Source organism: Squalius cephalus (genome assembly GCF_949319135.1).
Source record: "Squalius cephalus genome assembly, chromosome: 1".
NCBI lineage: Eukaryota > Metazoa > Chordata > Actinopteri > Cypriniformes > Leuciscidae > Squalius > Squalius cephalus.
In genome coordinates this window covers 39,217,653-39,238,180 of record NC_137122.1, presented here as the reverse complement: position 1 = coordinate 39,238,180, position 20,528 = coordinate 39,217,653, and the positions used below count along the sequence as shown (strand labels likewise).

The 20,528-nt window shown below is 39.1% G+C and overlaps 4 protein-coding genes across 8 annotated transcripts in view; all 4 read left to right on the top strand.

Moving 5' to 3' along the window:
- Window positions 1-220: 220 nt before the first annotated feature.
- LOC307168361 (uncharacterized protein) lies at window positions 221-3,237 on the top strand. Of its 2 annotated transcripts, none has more exons than XM_079888235.1 (5): window positions 221-583; window positions 815-909; window positions 1,056-1,215; window positions 1,464-1,587; window positions 1,740-3,237. In XM_079888235.1, the coding sequence occupies exons 2-5, from the start codon at window positions 817-819 to the stop codon at window positions 2,797-2,799; spliced, it is 1,437 nt and encodes a 478-aa protein (XP_079744361.1). In that variant the 5' UTR covers window positions 221-583; window positions 815-816; the 3' UTR covers window positions 2,800-3,237. The 2 variants fall into 2 exon arrangements, with proteins under 2 accessions (XP_079744361.1, XP_079744362.1); XM_079888236.1 differs by having other exon boundaries at window positions 263-583; window positions 776-909.
- Window positions 3,238-4,354: 1,117 nt separating this feature from the next.
- rras (RAS related) lies at window positions 4,355-7,613 on the top strand. Its single transcript, XM_079865827.1, has 7 exons — window positions 4,355-4,689; window positions 4,994-5,087; window positions 5,301-5,388; window positions 5,656-5,758; window positions 6,709-6,817; window positions 6,913-7,031; window positions 7,112-7,613. Exons 2-7 carry the CDS (start codon window positions 5,004-5,006, stop codon window positions 7,197-7,199), a joined length of 591 nt encoding a protein of 196 aa, XP_079721953.1. The 5' UTR covers window positions 4,355-4,689; window positions 4,994-5,003; the 3' UTR covers window positions 7,200-7,613.
- Window positions 7,614-9,434: 1,821 nt separating this feature from the next.
- On the top strand, window positions 9,435-12,450 carry prrg2 (proline rich Gla (G-carboxyglutamic acid) 2). 3 transcript variants are annotated; one of them, XM_079865804.1, is made up of 8 exons: window positions 9,435-9,635; window positions 9,898-9,932; window positions 10,408-10,497; window positions 10,885-11,048; window positions 11,197-11,230; window positions 11,528-11,657; window positions 11,737-11,877; window positions 12,006-12,450. In XM_079865804.1, the coding sequence occupies exons 1-8, from the start codon at window positions 9,628-9,630 to the stop codon at window positions 12,052-12,054; spliced, it is 651 nt and encodes a 216-aa protein (XP_079721930.1). In that variant the 5' UTR covers window positions 9,435-9,627; the 3' UTR covers window positions 12,055-12,450. The 3 variants fall into 3 exon arrangements, with proteins under 3 accessions (XP_079721930.1, XP_079721929.1, XP_079721931.1); XM_079865803.1 differs by having other exon boundaries at window positions 9,460-9,763; XM_079865805.1 differs by lacking the exon at window positions 9,435-9,635 and adding an exon at window positions 9,710-9,763 and having other exon boundaries at window positions 9,847-9,932.
- An 879-nt stretch (window positions 12,451-13,329) lies between these two features.
- prr12b (proline rich 12b) overlaps window positions 13,330-20,528 on the top strand; it is a 22,337-nt gene continuing 15,138 nt past the window's right edge. For both annotated transcript variants that reach the window (XR_013822921.1, XM_079888153.1), the window contains exons 1-3: window positions 13,330-13,523; window positions 19,901-20,055; window positions 20,253-20,414. Coding sequence is in view for 1 of the 2 variants with exons in the window: in XM_079888153.1 (XP_079744279.1) it covers window positions 13,441-13,523; window positions 19,901-20,055; window positions 20,253-20,414 (400 nt within the window). In the remaining variant the exon portion in view is untranslated. The remainder of the gene's footprint in view (window positions 13,524-19,900; window positions 20,056-20,252; window positions 20,415-20,528) is intronic.

Below are 20,528 nucleotides of genomic sequence, written 5' to 3'. Positions count from 1 at the left end.
GACGTTGCACACGAGTCTGCTTACAAAATCGTCTAGAAGGATATAAAAGAGTCTCATTTTACTGATTACACGCGCTCGATTTGCAAATGAAAGCGGCGTGTTTCTGTCTGAAAGGCTACAGGGAGTAAAACACGATTCATCACAATAAAAATGCAGAGGTCTTCAGGGCAAACTGATGATGGCGAACAAACCGAGCGAGAGCGTGCCCGCGCCCGCGCGCACGTCAAAGAGCGAGCCTGGCCGCCGATTGGCTGAAAATGACATCACATAGAATTGTACTATTCTTAGCTTCTGGAAACGGGATGACCTCATCTTTTTCCTCCCTCGCGCAGGTATAGACATATAACAACAAATAATGCGAGAAGCGCAGACAGAACGGAGAGGAGCACGGGAGCACAACTACTGAGAAGAAAGATCAAGGAACTGTTTATAATCGCGCAGACAGGCTGCATATATTCACTTCACGCGTTATATGCTTCCTCCTGTTCGTGCTATTTACAACGTCCATCCACCAGCTTTGTTGGACTTTTCCAACCTTTTTGGACTTCCTGCGCATTCTGCTGATCTATAACTGACTGGACTGGTGAGAATCAGCTTTTAGTTTATTCTAAACGCGTAACTTGTCAATTATCGTTGTTAAATGCAATTTATCAAAACTTTAAATCCTTTTTAGGCATACATACCACTTGGCCTGCTTTTATGATTCTGGCTGTCTGTTTAGTGCGTCATATAGGCCTACACAAAGAGTTGTTTTCTGTGTATTTTCTCTCCATAGGTTTTAAGGTTAAACGCGTTTTTTGTTTGTTTAATCAAGAGATGGTGTACTACAGGGACAGTCAGTCCGAGCGGCCGCCGTTGTCCCGTATTCTGCCGCATCTCTACCTTGGTGCAGAGACTGACGTAACCCAGGTATGTTTACAGTCCTCTAATGATTTATCAGTATAGCTTTAACCATCTTTAACTTATATTTGCTTCATTTAACAATAGTTTGTCCTCGTGCGTAACATTTAAGTTAGCCTACTTTCTCACCTTTCACCCGCTGTTCGTTTCCACAGGATGGTTTGTCTGACCGAGGCATCTCGTACGTACTAAGTGTGAGCCGATGTTGCCCACAGCCTTCATTTCTACCCCAGTCCCAGTACCTCCGTATCCCAATAGACGACTCTCTGCGGGATGACCTGCTTCCTTGGATCCCTCAGGCGTTGCACTTCATTGGTGAGGGACCCGGAATCCCACTCCTTACATCAGCCTGCATTTGCATCCCAACTGCATTACATCATCATTAGCTACTAGCATCGATATGGAAATAGATTTGTTTGTCTGTGTAAAAAAAAGAAAAGAAAATATAATAATATGAGGCTAATTTGAAACAGATCAATTTTATGCATCAGTCCCCTGCTGGAAAACCCTGGGTGGGTGTAGCCTACACTATAAGTTTTAATATATCGTATGTTATGTTGCAGATGGGGCCATGTCACTGGGCTGCTCTGTCTTGGTTCACTGTGCTGCAGGAATCTCTCGCTCTCCAGCACTTGCTGTGGCATATGTCATGTATAGCCTGAAAATGGATCTGGATCATGCATACAGGTAACGTTGTTTGTCTATGTAATAAGAAGTGACATTTTGCACATAAAAAGAGTCAGAGGTTCTGGTGATGAACGATATATTGTTTGTTCGTTTTTATTTAATGGATGCAGATTATTCAAATGAGTGAAGTATCTATCTCATCATTCCTTTAGGTTTGTGAAAGAACGCAGACCTACAATTTCACCAAATTTTAACTTCCTGGGTCAGCTGCAGCTCTTCCAGGGAACGCTTTCTTTGAAGAATAATAACACAAACCTTCACGCTCAGCAGTCAGTCAAACCTTTGGATAACTGCCTGCAGCCCACCAATGACAAAAACAACAGCAGTTCCACAGTGGCACTGCTAACTAACTTAAACCTGCAGAATAGCACTGAACACAACAACTGCATTATTGATGGATGTACTGAGGATTCCAAAGCAAATGTGTACTGTGAGAACAAGAACAACCAAATGGAAAATATCCAGAGCAGAGGCCAACTCTGTGAGGTGATGAATCCAGAGTTTACCTTATCTCTTTCAGACAAGCTCGGGGCGCTCACTCTCCGCACAAATCCCGTAGAGATACAAAGACCAGTAAACATCACATGTCAGACACAGCAGGATTCACCAAAGTCCAGCCTACCTAAGCCTACTTACCTTCAGATTCCATCTCTAGCGGAGAAACGCAAAAGCCTGACTCTTTCCCTCACGCCAGTGGGTGCAGTTCCTCAGACTCAGCAGAAGGGGTCATCAGCCAACAGCTGTGATCTGAGGAAGAGCCGTTCCGCAGTGGACCAGACGGGGGCGTTAGAGGACTTGGGAAGAGCCGATATGGAGCCGTCAGGATCAGAAACCAGAACAGATCCAAAAGAGGCAAACAGGTTTATCAACAAGGAGGTGTCAGCTAGACACAGCTGCTCAAGATCACAAAGAATAAAGAGTAAACTAAACCGCAGAGCAAACGAGGAGCAACAACAAAAAACAAACCAAGTGAACCATTCAAGCACACAATCGCACAGGCAGATCCAGGGACCATGTGAGATCAAAACCTCCTCACAGGAGGTTACCAGTGGTGTAGAAGCAGTGGAGGGTATGGATGGAGACAACAGCCCCTTGTCTCCAGTCAGTCTAACGGTTAGCAAAATACTAGACTGGGGAGAACGCATGCTGCTTGGGGTCCTACTCGGCCCACGTATTAAAGTGGGACAGGCTGCTTTGCCGTACAGATGTTGAGGAGGGACTGGTTGTATGAACTGCGCTACTACTTAAAGATGAAGTGTAAACGAGGACTTCTCAGAGAGGCATTGCTAAGGAACTGTGTTTATTATGTACCTCCCCATTGAGCAGAAGGAACTTAAATGAAGACAGCGACATGGGTGAAAAAGCATAATGTATGAGTGTGTGAATTCACTTATTTATTTGATGAAATTGCATGTTCCTCTAAGAGTGTTTGACAGACTCAAGTCATCTGATGGACTGGTGGTGATATGTATAAATGACAGAGTGTCTGAAAAAACACTTGCGATTTGTTCTGTTATAATGCACAGCCTGCCTGTGACTTTATTTATTAAAATACACTGATAATTGACATTTATAAATGGGTATTTTGCAGGTGGAATTTTAACACTATAGCTTGTATTGAAAAAGTGTTCATTAAAGACAATTATTTTATCTCTCTGTCTCTTTCATTTTAGCAACTATTTTAGTGAATTTTATAATAAAATGTTATTAAAAGACTAAATAAAAGAGGTAAGATCCACTACCTCTACATCAAAGCCATGTTGACCAGTTGGGCTATAGACCTGTGCCTTTTAAGTTATGAAAACACATAGTAATTATAATATCCTTACAGTTATACCGAAGGGTTTTCTAAAGCTGAGGAATTTGTTGCATCAGGCAACTGACATTTAGTATCCTTACTTGGTTTAGTCAGAATGAAGAGGAGTACCATTTTCCCCATACATGTTGGGAAGGAAGACAGTAACTGGTGGGTGTCTCCAAAAAGATTTTTACTACTCCCTGTTTGTCACATTCTTGGAGGTTTTTGTTTAATACAAGCCACAAAGTGATTCAGCATCCACACTGATATTGCCAAGAAATTACACATGAATATACTATAAGAACAAAGGCAAATGTAGCCTAGAATCAACATATCAGGGGCATAGAATTTAGTAGGGACGCTAGGGACGTGTCCCTACCAATATCCAGTGACACTGATATATCCCTAGCAATAATTTCGATCAAAACTTAAAATATATTTATATATTGATGTCCCCGTCCCCACCAATTTCAAAATCAAACCTATGCCACTGCAACATATCACTCACTAGGAATGAAATGCACCATTAAATAAATAAATATGAACTAGATAAATATGAATAGATAAATACAAAATATTCTATCTCGACAAACATAAAGTTTAAATCAGCCTCATTTTAAATCAGCCTCATGACCACAACATTTTTCAATAGATTATTACTCCTGGTTTTAACTCTTGCGCTTATTTATATCATTCGAGCTGAATAAAAAACGGACAATGAATGCAGAATTAACGCTCTGTGTAAAACATCTACCGGATCAGACAAGCCAGGCCCTTGGCCAAATATGGGAAAGACGACGCTCGAATTACACATTTATCATATAGCCTGCCTTCTATTGCGGAAATACAAGCGTAGTAACAGCAGAACAGTTCATCGACTCATTCGCATCAGCCAATTAGAACTCGCCAAGGCTCACCGATTACGAAATGATTCGTGCGATGAAAAAAACAACAAAGGAAGCCACGCCCATTTCAGGCATGCGTATGAGATGCACTGAAGACGAAAAAAAAGTTGCCCCTGGTCATGAAAAAAAGCTATCGGAAGCAAGAGAGAGTCCAGAAATCACCAAGAAAAATCCAGAGGGCGGACATTCCTTAAAGCCTGGAATTCGCTGTTTATCTCCATAAGCAAGATGGTTTTATCGCTTGTACAAAAGGGAGAATTTGTCGGCTAAATCTTGCGGATATAGTGTATTAAAGTTGTCAGAGTATTCGCGGGTTGGCAGTGGACTAAGTTGTCTGACTTTCGAGTCGCTAACTTGGCACCAGAAGGCTAATTTACTCAAGGCGGCTGCGGAAGAAAGGTAATCGGCGGTCATTGCCCAGACTAGCGCGGTATTTGTTTTATTTCCACTTTAGAGTTATCAATCTGATTCTGCAAATGCTATTGTTTTGTAGATATTGAATCATAGAGCTTTGATTGTGATACATACTTGCCCAAATCTGTAACATTGTAGCCTATTGTAGAGGTTTATCAACGATGCCAGGCCTTTTACGGTCTCAAATCTGTATGCTCCGTTGGGCAGTATTATTTCTCTTAAAACCATTTTAGTTGAGTAATACGACATGATTAGTATTGTTTAATAACCTTATGTTACATGTTTGCAGGAGTAGGACCATGTCAACGGAAGAAAGATATAAGTTGGTGGTCGTGGGCGGCGGAGGTGTGGGGAAAAGCGCCCTCAGTATTCAGTTCATTCAGGTAAGTGTGTATTTTTTTGTACTTTGTATGAAATAAAGATGTATTTATGTCGCAACATGGGGCAAATACGCGGTGGTAATTATTTCTGTGGGTGTGTTGTAAGAGTTGTGTGACGTTCAGAGTGCAGTGGGCTTTTCTCTGCATGTTCCTTCATGTTAAAGCCCTTGTTTAGGAGTTGGTGAACCAAAATGTTTTCTTTGTTTTCTCTTACAGTCGTACTTTGTGTCTGACTATGACCCGACCATTGAAGACTCGTACACTAAAACCTGCACCGTGGATGGAAAGGAGACACGATTAGACAGTATGTGTTCTTTATAGGAAGGAATGAGTGTTAAAAGCTCCACATGTTTCCTCAGTAGGGAGATTTTTGTCAGAGTTGCATCACTGATGATTCATTGCTGACTACGGGTTCCTGCCCAGGTTTTGTTTTGACTTGCTGTCAGAACAACATCATGCCAGCTGTGTTTAAATGACTAAAATGTGATTTGTTTGTGTGGATCAGCCTCATCTTGTATATTCCCCTCTATTTACCTGGGGTATGTTTTGTTTTTGTGTCGTTCGCCATTAGTCCTGGACACAGCAGGACAAGAAGAGTTTGGGGCGATGAGAGAGCAGTACATGCGCTCTGGAGAGGGTTTCTTACTGGTGTTTGCTCTTAATGACCGTGGCAGGTAGGTGTTTTCCAGAGTGTGTTTGTGTGAGCATGAGAGGAAGGCAAATAGGTGGTTCCTAACTTCTCTGTGTGACGAGAACAGAGAGAGAGAGAGTGTGTGTGTGTGTGTGTGTGTGTGTGTGTGTGTGTGTGTGTGTTAAAAATAAAACCACAGAATGTGTTTGTGATGAGAATGAAAGTGCAGGTTATGAGTGTTCATGTCATCAGGTGCAGAGTTGAGCCTCAACAGCTGAACTGAGCCTTTCTGTGGCCAGTGTAAATGTTCAGGTTTCACAGTGTACGAATCCTTAGGGGCCGTTTACACGACACCGTTTTCAACTAAAAACAGAAAACTGTTTATGCAGTTTGGCCGATCATTTGCACGACAACAGCATTTTGGGGGTCTGAAAACGCAAACTGCAAGTTTCAAAGTGCAAGTTTTTTAAAGTCATAATGTTATTTTCTCTGTGTAAACTACAAAAACATGAATTTGTGAAAATAGATTAGTGACATTGTGTATTACATTAGGTTTTATAGTTTGTTTATTTTATTTTTTTGTTTTTTGTATAATGTGTTAACTAGTAACATTTATAAACATTTAACACAGTTAAATTACTCAGCACAGTATAGTGTTATTTCTATTTAGTGACATTTTTATGTTTAATGAGCGTTTTTTGTTGTTGTTGTTGTTTTTAGAATATACCATATCCTTTTCTTTTTTTTTTTTTGATAATTTTTTCCTAGTTATGTGAGTTTATATTTCAGTTCAGGAAAATATTTAATGTAATTTGTTTTATTTGTTTGTTAATAATAATAACTTTAGGAATTGTAATATTCATTTATTGTAAGTTAAATTTACAGGCTACAATTCAAGAAGAGTTCAATTGTAATGACCTTCTATGAACTCGGTATTTTTTTTATTTTATGCTTGTTATGCTAATGAACTTTTGTTGGTTCTCTCTGTTTCAGTTTTAAAGAAATTCAGAAATTTCACACTCAGATATTGCGGGTGAAGGATCGAGATGACTTTCCCATAGTTCTTGTTGGCAACAAATCAGATCTTGACCAGCAGAGAGAGGTAATGTTTCCATGTTCCACAGCTGAGTGAATTTTTAATGAAAAATTGGCTGCCAATTCATATGTGTGCATGCCCCCCCCCCCCCCCCCAAATAGATCTCGAGAGAGGAGGCCATGTCATTTGCCCGAGAAAACAGGATCCCCTATATGGAATCATCAGCTAAGAACCGCCACAATGTGGAAGAAGCCTTCATGGAGGTTGTGCGAGCAATAAGGTATTTGTAATAGAAAACAGCTCTTATGAGATTGACAATGCTGTGGATTATGATGAACTTACGTTACCATCTCTCCTCAGGAAGTTTCAAGAGACGGAAAGTCCGCCACTCCCCGCTAATCACGCGAGAAAGCAGAAGAGTGGTGGCTGTCCCTGCACCCTGCTCTGACTGCCCCTCTGCACTGTTGCCTAGGAGACTGAAGCCCTCACTCTCACGCCTGGTGCCTTATATGTCTACACAGTGTGTGTGTGTGTGTGTGTGTGCATATGTGTGTGTGGCACTGTACGCATCAGTGTTTTAGCGGCTTTTACAGTATGTGTGTATGAATGGTTCCCAAGAAGAAACTAGGCTGTATCAAATGAGAAAGAACCTGTTGGAAAGGGGGGCCTTTAGTCTTAATTTTGCCCACGTGTTTTATGTAGTGCCTTGTAAAATCATGCTCTTGATTTTAGATTCAAGAACAGTATTTGTTTATTTCCATCATGGTAAAAGGTCGCAGACTGATTTGTGTGCCACGAGAGAGATTTTTAAAAAACATTCATCATGGAGGGGGTGAACAAAAGTGACAACGCATATTTAAACCATGTAAGCGATGTGCTGAAAAAACCTTGTGGTGGTTCTGGTGTCGCCTGTATGTACAACATGCATATATAGTGTTATTGACTCACACAGACAAGTCAGAAAGTGTTTTATTGGCCCAGACCCCTGTTCAGCATGCCCTCTCTCGGAGGATTTATTTAGTCAGTGAGACTGCACCGAAATGGCTGCTCTAGTCTACCTTGCTACCCATCAGTGGCTAGAAATGTATTCAGCCAGCTTGTTTTCATTAATCTCTTCCTGATAAAGCAGTGTCTGATGACTAAGACATGATGTGGTTTTAATAATTGAGCATTTTTAGTGGAGAAGCAGTGGTGTTCAAATATTGAGTCCAGTATCTGCAGTGCTAGTATTCATACAAACCAAAGGCTATACTGTATATGTTTGCACACCAGCTTTGTCATCGTGAATAGTTATCTAATGTAGTTTAACACTAAAATGGACAAATCGTGTGGTTTTATTGTGGGATTGTTTTGGTATGTTTCTTTTTTTCTAGTCTAAATTTGATGTATTTTTGAAGGTACGTCTATTTGTGCTTATGTGCAGAATAAGACATTCTGTCTCCAGGTTCACATTATTGTATATGACGTGCTTCGCTTGTGATTTTTGCACCTTCGTTAGTAGACAGTGATGCAAAAGTGATACAGAGGAATTGCCAAATGAATTTACTAACAAAGCATGATATTAGTCAGTGTTGTGAGGGAGTGAGTCACTCTGTCTGTACATAAGTAGAACGGCATAAAAACAAGACTAGGTGCTTTTTCCTTAGTCCCACGATAGCAGTTTCTTATGGTATACTCGACTCTCGAGGGAGTTGCTACACACAATTTACGGCCTTTAATCAAGGGAAATGGATTTTTTTTTTTTTTTTTTTTTGGGGACAAATTCTATTGTAGATCAGGTTTGTCGGCTGCAAAAATAAGAACAAAGCACTATTTAATTTTGCAATGTCAACAAAATTACACAACATTGTTACATGATGATTCTCATTCATATAAGTTCATGTCTTAAGTCTGATTATTTCAGTTTTTTTTAATTTAAGCTATTTTTCTTGGCTCTGGAGAGAGATCAGACACCATTTATCTTCCAATTTTGTATCTAAATCTAACAATATTCTTTTGTACACAATTAAAATGTTTTTAAACGTTTCATGTAAGAATTTGTGGGTGACTGATTTGTTGGAGAGTGATTCATTATAAAAAAGTATTTGTAACAATTTTCCCATAACGTTTTTGAACACAATTCAGATACTCTGAGCTGATGAATAGGAAATTTAAAGATTAAAGAATTATTTTTCATGAATGTCTGATAAGCGGTATTGACATACTATTGCATTTAGACACCAAATAAGGTCTTTTTTTGTTTTGTTTTGTTTTTTTAGTTTTCTTCGTTCTTACTAGCCTATTTAGCCTACATGTTATTAATCTCGGTTCTCATGTCTCTCAATTCTTATTGGACCATAACGATCAAATAAGAGAACTACCCTGCGCATTACAAGCAATTCTGTTGCAAAATGATTCCCACATGTGAGGAAAGGGGAAATTATAATCGCTGGGAGGGAATCAACCGCAAGGCGAAATTCAGAATCTGAAGAAATATTAGCATGACTTGGAAATTTAAATGTGGTCACGTTGTAAATGCACAGATATTCCTTCGTTTTAAAGCGATAATATAAGACGAATCACGTGTATAGGACTGACTTTCGTAAATTTATTAAAAGATATATCTCTCAGGTCGGCTCCTGCAAAGAAGAGGCCCATTCATAACTATCATTGAAAAGAACGGTTGATCCAATCAAGACGCAATAGACTGTTGAAACCGGAAGCTGTTCAAGGTGGACTAAGGAACTTTTTTGTTGTTGTTGTTTTAAAGTGAAGATTACATTTTCAACATTGAACTACGATATGTAGGCCTACATCAGTTAGCCACAGCACTAAAACTTACTTATACTGGTTTATTTGTCCGTAATTGGGCGATTAAAGCACCTTTGTTTATTGAGATGTGCAGGTAGGTGACCGAAACTTTGTCACATCCCATTGCCACTCCTATAAGCGCTCGCGGCCGTGAAATATGTTGTCAAACTGGTATGTTTCTCTTACGTGATGACTTGTGTTTTCGCTGTGAATGAAACACAGGTGAATATGGAAGTGGTTTAATCAAAATCGAATATGTGAATTCTTTGTATTCATAATGTTGATCTAGCTATAATAATTTACAGCACCAAGACAGGAAATCTGTGGGATAATCTGAAAGTGTTTTTCTTTTAAAGTTTCCTTATACGGAACACAACAACAGAGTGTAAAGGTAAGCGGGCGGTTTCCCATGTAGTTTTACTTTCTTTTCTACTTTCTGTCCTGCGTTTTAAGGTAGGCTACATCGTTTTCAATACGGATATGCACTTTTTAAGTTAATCAACTTATTATACAAAAATAAATATTACTTCGTGTTGGCACAATTTTGTCAATGTATTACCAATGTGATAATTGTTGAACGATTTGAAAATACGATGTTTAATGTAGCCTATGTATGCCTCTTTTTTTTCTTAATATATATGTATATTATTATTATATTATTTATATAATTATATTATAATATTAATATTTGCTTTTGAATGAGTGCAATGACCGATAGAGGACGACATTGTAAGCTTTTTCTGGAGAATATTTTGTGACGCATTCTTTACGGTTAGGCCATATATGCCTATAGGTCCTCCTTATGGCACTATCAAAACATAGCCTGTTAAACGTTGTAATATTCTTTATAACATTCTTTCGGACAGGTACAATGCTGGGGTTTCCAACAATATGTTTCAGCTTGCTATCCTTGCTGCATCTTGTTTGGGGCAGAGTGATCTACAATGGAAATAATGGTAATAATGAAAAGCAAAACACTTTTTTTTTTAAATTGCCAGTGTGGGACATTTTTGGTTTATCTTTTGTTGTTGCTAATCCATTAGTACTATGGTGTGTTTTTGTTGGCTTCCCATGCACTCATGCATGGTATCAAAGACTTATAGCCTACCTCTGCTCAACCTTATTTGCATTACAGACTTTAGGTGTATTACAAACATTGGTAATTGTTTCATACCCAGAATTCAACATAATTTTTTCACTACATATATCGTATGATTAGCTGCCATTTATTACCCTTCGTATGTATTGCGCTGTTCCTTCTGTCTGTTTCAATAAGTGATTAAATGTATGTTTGTGACGTGTTGTGATTTTAATTATGCTTTGTATTCTCTTATGTTGTTCAGTGTTCCTAGAAGAGAAGTCAGCAGGTTCATTTATCTCCCGTAAACTTTTGAAAAACAGTTGGGATTTTGAGGCAGTGGTGCCTGGCAATATAGAGAGAGAATGCAATGAGGAAATATGCTCATATGAAGAGGCCAGAGAGGTGTTTGAAGATGACAAACTGACGGTAAGAAAAAGAGTATACTCATTTTTATATACTCTTATATAGGGAATGTCAACACAAAGGAGTCATAAATAGCCAAAACTACAAGATGAGGTGGAAAAAATGTGTTTATGTATAGACATTTGACACTGTTTGTTTTGTTTTCCAACAGGCCAATTTTTGGAAAACCTATAGCAACAATCAGGGTAAGGCTGATTTTTCTTTTTTCTTTAAGGGAATGTATTTGATATTTTATAGATGGTTGAAGATATGCACATCCAACAGTTGGATTCAATTTTCAAATAAATTGTAAATCTTATTATTAGTCTGAGAGCACCAAAGCAAGCAGCCTTGTAAATCATCATAGTGTAAGCAAATGCAAGCTACAAATAGTATTTTATTGACCAATATTTTATCCTAATGGGATAAAATGGGGGTCACTAAGTAAACAATTAAAATGTGTATTTGTTGAGAATTATGAACTGATTGTTTGATTTCCACAGAGACTTTGCACCCACTTGATGTGTCTGGTTTGGCAGCTGGCATTGTGGCTATTGTAGTAACAGCGATTATAGTCACTGTGCTGGGCATTTATTGCTACAAGAACAGAGGCAAAAATGCAAGAGGGGGAAGGTAAGTGCATGCTGTTATTACCGCTGCGATATGCCTTTTATGTGGCAATATCACTCTAATGGATCCTGCATCTCCACAGTGTTCCTGTGCATATGGGAGTGGATGGGCAGCCAGTACCTGAATCTGTGCCCTTGACTATTGTGGCTCCAGGTCTCCCCTCGTACAATGAGGCTCTGACTCACAGTGGTCAGCACGATGCCCCCCCACCGCCGTACGCTGGGTAAGAACTCTGAATGGTTTGTTTGCATATGTGCATCACATACAAAAATGATGCACTATCTGCTATAAAATTAGTTTGTGCTGCATTTTCAAAATATGTTTTAAAATATGCATCTCTGCTCTTTACAGGGGAAGTCCACCTGAGCCTCAGCCGACAGAAACTCCAAATGAGGAATGACAGAGACATGATGTGTGGGGTTTTTTTTTATGTTTTTAATGTTTGTTTTGTTGTTGTTGTTTGTTTTTGTTTTGTTTTTGTTTGTTTTTTTTTTGGGGGGGGGGGGGGGGGGACAGAAATGACTGTAAGCTGCAAAGTGTAGTTTGTCACTAATTAGGTAATTTATTATACTTGTGCTACATGTTCAGCAGGTAACACTTTTTTTTATTCTTTAAAATGATTTTGTTACTATCACCAAAGAACAGAGTTGTATTGTAAACACTGTCAATATTTTCTTAAATCAGGTGTGTTTTAAAAATGTAAAGCGTTTTCTTGGTCATGTTAAATTGAATTTAATTGTCATTATTAATAAAATGAAAAATGTAGACCAACTTGAATTTTATAATTCGACTGTGCAACAACGCGCGATTCAGTATTGGCAATTATTTGCTGTTGTCACTCATCATCGCCTCTTTCAGAGTATCAGAAGAGAGCATACAAAACTCAGTAGTGCCTCTATCTGTGCTGTAACAAGGCGGCAGTACGCACGAGACTTCCAGACAGACTGCGTATGTGAGAGTGTGACAAGCGAGTCGGGTGGGGGGGGGGGGATATGTTTATGTGTGTGCGCGCGAGAGCCTGTTAGTCCACTCTTGAAAATGGCGTCTTTCTTGCCTAAATACCTGAAAATAGCGATTTTAATCCCAGGCATTGTAACTTTTATGTGAGGTTTTAAAGCATTATACTAGCTTCTTGTATGGCTCTTATACATTTTGCGGATTTAAATTAACCCAGTCACAACAAGAATATTGTTTCTGACGAAGAGCCTCCATCCCGGTGAGGAAAGGAATTTACATCCATGATGTAAATATTTGGGGCGCAACAGCTGAATAAAAACGCGCCCTCGGTAGACTACTATTTATAGATGCCTACTATCTCACCTTTTTGAGGCAATGCAGTATACGAACAACTGAAATAGGGTACAATCAGCACGTGTCGTATGTCTCGTGGGTGTAACAAGCAATGGCATCAGAATTCGACATGCAGAGCATCAGCCGCGTTTGCTGTTTCTGCTAAGAAGGACAATAGGCATCGAGATATATAAGAGGGCAAAAGAGGGGAGGGGAGGAAGAAACCGGATTTTTTGTGGTGGCGGTGGTTGGTGTAATACTTCACCCGCCTCCCCTCTGTATCCTCCATCTCCCCCTCCTCCTTCTCCTCCCTCCATTCCTCTCCCCCTCTGTGCTGGTCCTATTCTTGAGGACTTGCTTGTGAAACAGGAGAGATAAACAGACACTGAGCGCAGAGGAAAGGACACGGGGAGAGATAGTGTGTTAGAATTTAGGAAATACCTCCCTCCCCTTCCCCCTGTCTATCTCTCCATCTTCATCCCTTGTCTCTTCTTTAATGGATAGAAATTATCCTGGCACAGGATTCGGTGATCTGGGCGCTGGAACGGGATGGAGTTACGAGAGATCGGCGAAGGCAAGGTAAGGCGCCTGTGCAAGTACACTTCCATGCACTGGATGCATAAATATGCTTAGCTGGCTGTAACAATGCCCATGCCGACGGACGGACGGACGCAATGCATGTTCCCACTCTCTCTCGCTCCCAGTGCTATGTCCATTCACTTGCATGCATTATATTGTCGCTGGGTCCACGTACAGCCATCAGTATTGTCATTTCTGAGGGAGGAGGGGGTGTCTCGAAAATGCAAGGAATGCGATTGAGAGTTAATGCGTGATACGGAAGGTAGACTGAGACAGAAAAGGGGGAGAGGGGCGAAAAGAGGGGGGATGGGATAATGTTGCTAGCTAGCTTGCTAGCGTATTATCAAAAATGAAAAAAAAAATCAAGCCTTTTGCCTTGGAGGCGCACCAAACCGGACATTGCATGCCGGACTTATACACGCTAATTCAGAGTAGTGAGTAATGCGTGGCACAAAATGCACGTTGACAAAGCTTTATTTAGGAGGCAACCGATTACAAGCAACCACATAACATTATATTTGGGAATGAAATGCTTGCTAGCTACTGTATGTATGCAGCTTATCCCTGTGGCTAACGTATTTGTGTAAAATAGGGGGTTTATTAAGGAAAATACATTTTGTGTTAAACGGGTAAAAAAAATGGATACATAACATATTTATCTGAACGGGAAATTACTCAGTGCAGAAGTGAAGTTCCTTACAGTCAACATGTATTATTCAGTTACACATGTCACAAGACTGACTGCAGCTAGGCTATATTAAACGCCATGTGAACCGCTACTAACTCATATGCTACTCTCCGACATTGCATAATTAAAAACAACAACAACCCAAACTTTGCATAGCCTGTTTAGTATCGTTATTAGCTAACGGAAAAATGCCATCTCTGTCGTTGAGGATACTGTCGTTAGTAGTCACTTTGGCATCGTACCAAAATTGTGTAGTGTTCACACGAGTGTTCCTCAGTGAAATTACAGCGTGACCGACCGAGACGTGCACACTGACTGTAAACATAAACGTAAGACGCACTGCAAACGTGTTTGCAGCCACAAAGGTTTCACAAACAGAAAGAGTGACCGATAAAAACTTATTGGATGAAATATTTAAATATCCATAGTAGCATTAGCAACGTGGATTGGGGGACACTGCTGAATAAAATGATCTGACAATTACCATGTTTAGTTTTACGTCTGACTGTAGTAAAAATAGACTTGCTCAGGAAGTGCTGCATTATATTATTAAAATAGTGGTGATATTGTCATTGTCATACCCGAAAACGGGACTATTACTTTGTCGTGCTTTCGCTGTTTTAGTCGTTCAACCGTGTTGCACTATTTTCGCGGCCTACTTACAGTTCAAAGGCACTCGGCTACGTGCGTTATCAGTCGCCGTGACAACCACATCAATCTTAGCAGCGTACAGATCGCGCGTGCAATCATTCTGGGTGGCTTTACTGTCTCGCGTTGCTTGCATGTAGTCAGTCGTGAAATGTTAAGAAATTTGAATTATGATAATGTTGGTGAATTCTGTGCTTCAATGGAATCTGCTATGGGAATTATTATGATTAAACAAAAAAACATGTATCATTGTAGGTTGCATTTCTTTTCTTTTTTTTATTTACACAAAAAAGAAGTCTCATCATTTGTGCATTGTAACACTATTGGAGTGGGTCCTTTTTTCTTACATGACAGGACAACAATAGGGCTATTCTTTTGGGCAATCATCCCAAAATGCACGGAAACCTCTTTTATGTGTATATACACGGAATTCCATTCAGACTGAGATCACACATGCTGTGTTGTGGTTTGAGCTTTTGTAACAGGTAGCATCACCAAGACTGCAACCCAGTATCCCTGGCTGACTCTTAGTCCTATAGCAAGTCCGGAAAGGAATTTCTCCATTTTCTGTTGGATTCTTTAATATTGTGTTTCTGACTCGAGCATCTCTGTAGACTCATAGGCAGACTGATAGAATCCAGAATCTTAATGAGTTCAGGCTTATGATGATGGACAAGCTTCAGTAGTGCTGCTGCAGAGGCTGAAAGCATCAACTGGATAAAATGAAATGAAATTCGTTTCACCCAATATTCTCTCTTCTAGTTTTCCAAAAATTGCTTCTGCTTTTGAATGAATATTAGATAGTAAGACCGCCACTTTAGGTCATTGGAGCCATTATGCAATGATGAAACACCAAGAAGAGTTAAATTAGCATAGAATGAAACAAAATGACACTGGGGTCTGTGTAGGACACCGCATTCTATTGATTTGTAATAAGAAATGTTGCATGCGTTAATATTAAATGAGAATAAACAGATCAAATTCTACAATTGTTGCCTGACGGGACTTTTGCACATTGCATTTAGGTTATGAAGCCAACAAAGGCATTCTTCTCCATGATGGCAAGGTTCACCAGGCCCTCTGTCCTTTTTTGGGCTGTGAACATCCACCACACACCTCTGCACGGATTTAATGGAGATTAATGGCCATGACTGAGTTCCCCATCAGGCTGCAAACATTTTGCACCTGTTGGGGGGACTGTGTTGAATTAGAGCCTGTATAATTAGGAGCAGTCTTGTACAGTGGATTCAATCAAGCTTTCTAATTTAACCCTTCTTTTCGTTTATTTTTTTCTTGTTCCTTCCATTGTTTATTTATTTTTCATGTTCCCTGTTATTCTTTTTCCATTCATTGTCAAATTATGGCTAATCAGCTCAAGAACAGGTGCAATAGTAGGAGGTGAGACGTTTATCAGGATGAATTGATTGACTGAAGGTGTAAGCCAGCATGATGAAAAAAGTGAGAGAGGAGAGTTTGAGAGGATGAAATTATTGCATCTGGAGTATAGTGTGGTCCAAATGTATACAAATGACATTTTTTATATTACTAAATATCATAATATTTACACAGAAAATGTATGATTTGTCACTATTTCTAGGTCACTAATTAAAAAGCACATTTGTGACATTGGGTGTGGGAACGGTTACGGTATAAAGATTTCCTGGATGATGGTTACATGATCATCAGGTTTTGCACAAACTTTTGCTCAATCCTGCTGAAACAGTTGACATGAAACAGAAATGGGCTTTTCTTCCCTGTTGTGATGTGAGTGAAATGGCTTATGGAATGAGAGAAAATGTTGGCCTATCACTAATTGATTGGATTTTTGGATTGTGTGAGAATTGCTGGTTGCTGGAGGTAGGAATTATTGCCCAGCCCTTAAGCCTGATTTATACTTCTGCGTCGGACCTACGCCGGAGCCTCTACGCTGTAGGCAACGCTTTGGTTTTCATTTATACTTCTGCGTCGTTGTCCGCGTTGACGCGCGCAGAGGGAGCATGTGAAACCCGAGGGAGCGGTCCTAGCAGACCAATCACAGCGCTTGCGTCCGCGTAGAGTTGACGCGTTGTTACATTTTTGGAGAGGTGCATGTCAGGGTACGCCGAAGGCGCGCTACACACAGCCTACGACGTAGCTACGGCGTAAGTTCGACGCAGAAGTATAAATTGGGCTTTATGCCTCATGCCTCAGGGGAAGTTTATGTTTTAGATGAAAGATTGTGAGGACACATTAATTAATAATAATTAGAATAATAATTGACATGGATAAATCATGTATAATAAACCTAGCAATATTCCATACAAAATCTGTCTTATGCTTTAAAGTCACCATTATAAATTAACGATGACAAAGCAAATAAGAAATAATGCATGTACTTTTAACTTCTCACTCAATGTTATGCTGATGATGTAATTTGTAATGAAATAATTAATTAAAAAAGCAAAATAGGTGCACTAAGATGTCTAATAATTTTCGACCCCACTGTATGTAAGATGTCCTTCAATTTACCTAATTCTTCTGAAGTTCATCATCTATTCCCTGATCGTCTCTGAGCTGCCTCTTTGGGATTAAGAGCCAATTGTTGTCTAATTCTCGGTTGCATCATCTACAAGTCACACTGCTGCCTATGGTTGCACAGAATAATTATTTTATGTACATGGATACTCACATTTGAAGAGAGAGTACAGATTCTATGGTGTATTAATTATTTAAGACATAAAGTTGCAGGAGAAACGTCTGCCTGTCAGGGCACATCATGTTTTTTTTTTGTTTGTTCATATCCAGTTCATAACTTCAACATATTTCTAACTTATTTTTTCAAAGTTCTTTTTGCTGGTATGTGTTACTTTTGCATTGTACTATGACTTTTTTTTTTTTTAAAGCAGTGACTCAGCCTATCTACGATGCTTGCCTTGCTCTGCATGACCTGAAAGGAATCCACAAATTAATTTCAGAAAATCAAACAGAAGCAGCAATGTATCAAAACATCATAAGGGTACTTTCATCACAGCACTGTATATTGTGTATTATGCCAGAGGTGCAATCAGTGAAGCAGTTGGCAGCAAGAATGTGCGCTCTCACTCATACATTTAAATGTTTAACCCAGTTCATTAGAGCTTTTATCCAGTTAATTACACAAGTCTTGTGCTTTCTAAGATGAGGGTGTTTTTAAAAGAGATGGACATGCTCCCAGATGAAACCCCCTCAGGATGGACATCAGTTGTCTTTGTCACATATATTAAGGTCTTTTGGGAGACACAAGTATTGCAGTGACTATATTGAGACCAGGAGTCTATTTAATGGAGAATGACAATATAAATCGATTCTTGCATCCTATCTGGATTGAATTGTGAAGTATTTAATGAGAGACTGTGCATACAGATTGTACAGATTTATTTAGGTAATTCTTGAATTCTACACTACAAGATTTGAATAAGGTCTTTCTTTAATAGGATTTAAAATAGATTTTCTGGTCCACTCTACCGCTTCTGTTGAATGACACCCACCCCCTCACCACGCGCTCACTCAGTATGTGGTGTCTGTGGCTTCCCACTCTGGTCTCAAAGTGAGAGGGATCTAGACTAACTGAGCTGTACTCACACTAAGAGCCTGTTGAGGATGGAAGGGAGGGGGTTACCAAGGCAATTCAGTCAGTGGAGAGCTTTTATCAATGAGCGCTCTGTGTCTTACCTCAGCAACATCCTAACCGCCATTGTCAACTGAACTGGCCACTCTCTATGAAAGAGAACAACAGAGACAGTCTGCAAAGACTGCAAAAGACAGTTGATTGGCTGGCAACAGGCAGAGTGGCCAATCAGAATTCTGAGCTGCACGTCGTGAAGCATAGCAGTGGTAAAAGGTACAAAAATGATTTAAAAAATGGTCTTGTTTTAGATTTCAAGACTTGCAACAATATTGAGTAAACAATATTGAGAACACTCTTTTATATGGTGTGATGATTGTTGATAATTTGGCAAAATCAGATCCAGCGAGCTTTTAGGGAGAGGGAGGATATGGAAGTGAGTAGGCTGATTAAAGAGCTAATCTTTGTGTGGGGCTATAGTGTGAGAGGGATAATAATGCCAAGCTGGGTCATCTGATACTCTGTACGGAGATTTAGTAAGAGTCTAGAGCCCAACAGACTTTTTCACTGCCCGAAGAGAGGGGGAACAGTAAAATCTGTCCCAATGTCACACAGGAGATTTTTGATACAATACAATAAGTTATTGTTTGGTTAGTTCTCCAAAATGACATGTAAATGAAGAAAACATGAGTGGTTGATGTTTGATCAAGTTTGAAAAAGACTGCAGCAAAAAGTGATGTCATAGTTAGATTGTATATTAATTTGGCTAATTAGAGAATTAAATAATTAGTGAATAATTAGATAAATAGTTTAGTACAATTTAATAATTAAACCCTTTATTTTATAATGTATGAGATATTGACCAAATGCCTATAAATGAAGAATGTTTTTTTTAAAAGAGAAAAACAATAGTCAGTGATCCAAATCAATGACATTTGCAAAATTATTTCCATGTACTTTTTCTTTTTGTATTTTCTCTGCATCCTGGAGAGATTAAACATGTATATGATTAACAATATATAGTTATTACAAAATTAACAGTAATATTATACTGTTAGTTTATTATTATGCAAGATTATGAATATTAATGTTTGTATAATTTAACCATAGAAAATTACCTTTTATTTACAGTTTTGTCTTGAATTGAATCTATTCAATTTTGATTTATTCAAAAATTAGATCATATGAGTGTTATAATGCTCAATTTAAAATACTACATGACATTTTTGGGGGAAAAACATTGAAATGTTTGAGCACTAAAGTCTCATTTACAGTATAAATATTTAATTGTCCGGGGCATACTATATACATAAAAAAGTAAAGGAAGAGAACAAGGTTGTGTGAGGGACCCAAATTTAAATTATGCATAAAAATGTATCTAAACAATTGCTGTTATCATGTCACTTTCAGTACCATTCCCTCTGTCAATTACCTCTTTTTGAATCCTCTGTTATTCAGTTTGGTTTATGGGAGCTCCAGATCCTCCCATCCAGACTCAGAACTCCTCCACCGTCAGCCTTATGCCACACCACACCCCCTACAAGGATATGCAACAAATCATCATCCAGGAACCTCTGGACAGGGTGGGGCATGGGGTGCAGGAAGGAGCTTAGGTAAGGTCTACAAAATTGTTAATAGTTAATTACTGGAAAAAGTTCCTCCAAAAAAAAATCTTTGATTTGATTTAACACCATACTGACCTCTGCACAGTATTGTAGGTCATTCTTTACCTTGATGTTGAGATGTGTAGGGAAAAAAAGACATCCTCTGACCAGGTGTTAGACTTTGTCTTGATAATCATCTTTCGCAGGGCTCTCAGGGTTGTTTGATACTGGACTACATCATGCCAGTACCTCAGGACCAGATGCTTCAGTTATGAACTTGATCTCTGCTTTGGAATCCCGAGGTGCTCAGCCACCCCCCTCTGCCTCTACCCTTCTCTCTCAATTTCGCACCCCCTCCTGGCAAACTGGTTAGTGCTGTGATATATTGAATATAGAATTATCTAATTGTGAACACAGATATATATGATGAAAGAAAGATAGAGAATCCTCTTATTAACTGCTGAATAATTTTCTTTTCTTTT

Bases quoted from the DNA above. Each gene is read 5' to 3' on its own strand.
- LOC307168361 (XM_079888235.1), top strand. From the start codon at position 817: ATGGTGTACTACAGGGACAGTCAGTCCGAGCGGCCGCCGTTGTCCCGT. The intron at 910-1,055 runs GTATGTTTACAG...TCGTTTCCACAG, and splicing joins CAGAGACTGACGTAACCCAG to GATGGTTTGTCTGACCGAGG. The intron at 1,216-1,463 runs GTGAGGGACCCG...GTTATGTTGCAG, and splicing joins TCAGGCGTTGCACTTCATTG to ATGGGGCCATGTCACTGGGC.
- rras (XM_079865827.1), top strand. From the start codon at position 5,004: ATGTCAACGGAAGAAAGATATAAGTTGGTGGTCGTGGGCGGCGGAGGT. The intron at 5,088-5,300 runs GTAAGTGTGTAT...TTTCTCTTACAG, and splicing joins TCAGTATTCAGTTCATTCAG to TCGTACTTTGTGTCTGACTA. The intron at 5,389-5,655 runs GTATGTGTTCTT...GTTCGCCATTAG, and splicing joins AAAGGAGACACGATTAGACA to TCCTGGACACAGCAGGACAA.
- prrg2 (XM_079865803.1), top strand. The intron at 10,498-10,884 runs GTAATAATGAAA...TATGTTGTTCAG, and splicing joins GATCTACAATGGAAATAATG to TGTTCCTAGAAGAGAAGTCA. The intron at 11,231-11,527 runs GTAAGGCTGATT...TGATTTCCACAG, and splicing joins AACCTATAGCAACAATCAGG to AGACTTTGCACCCACTTGAT.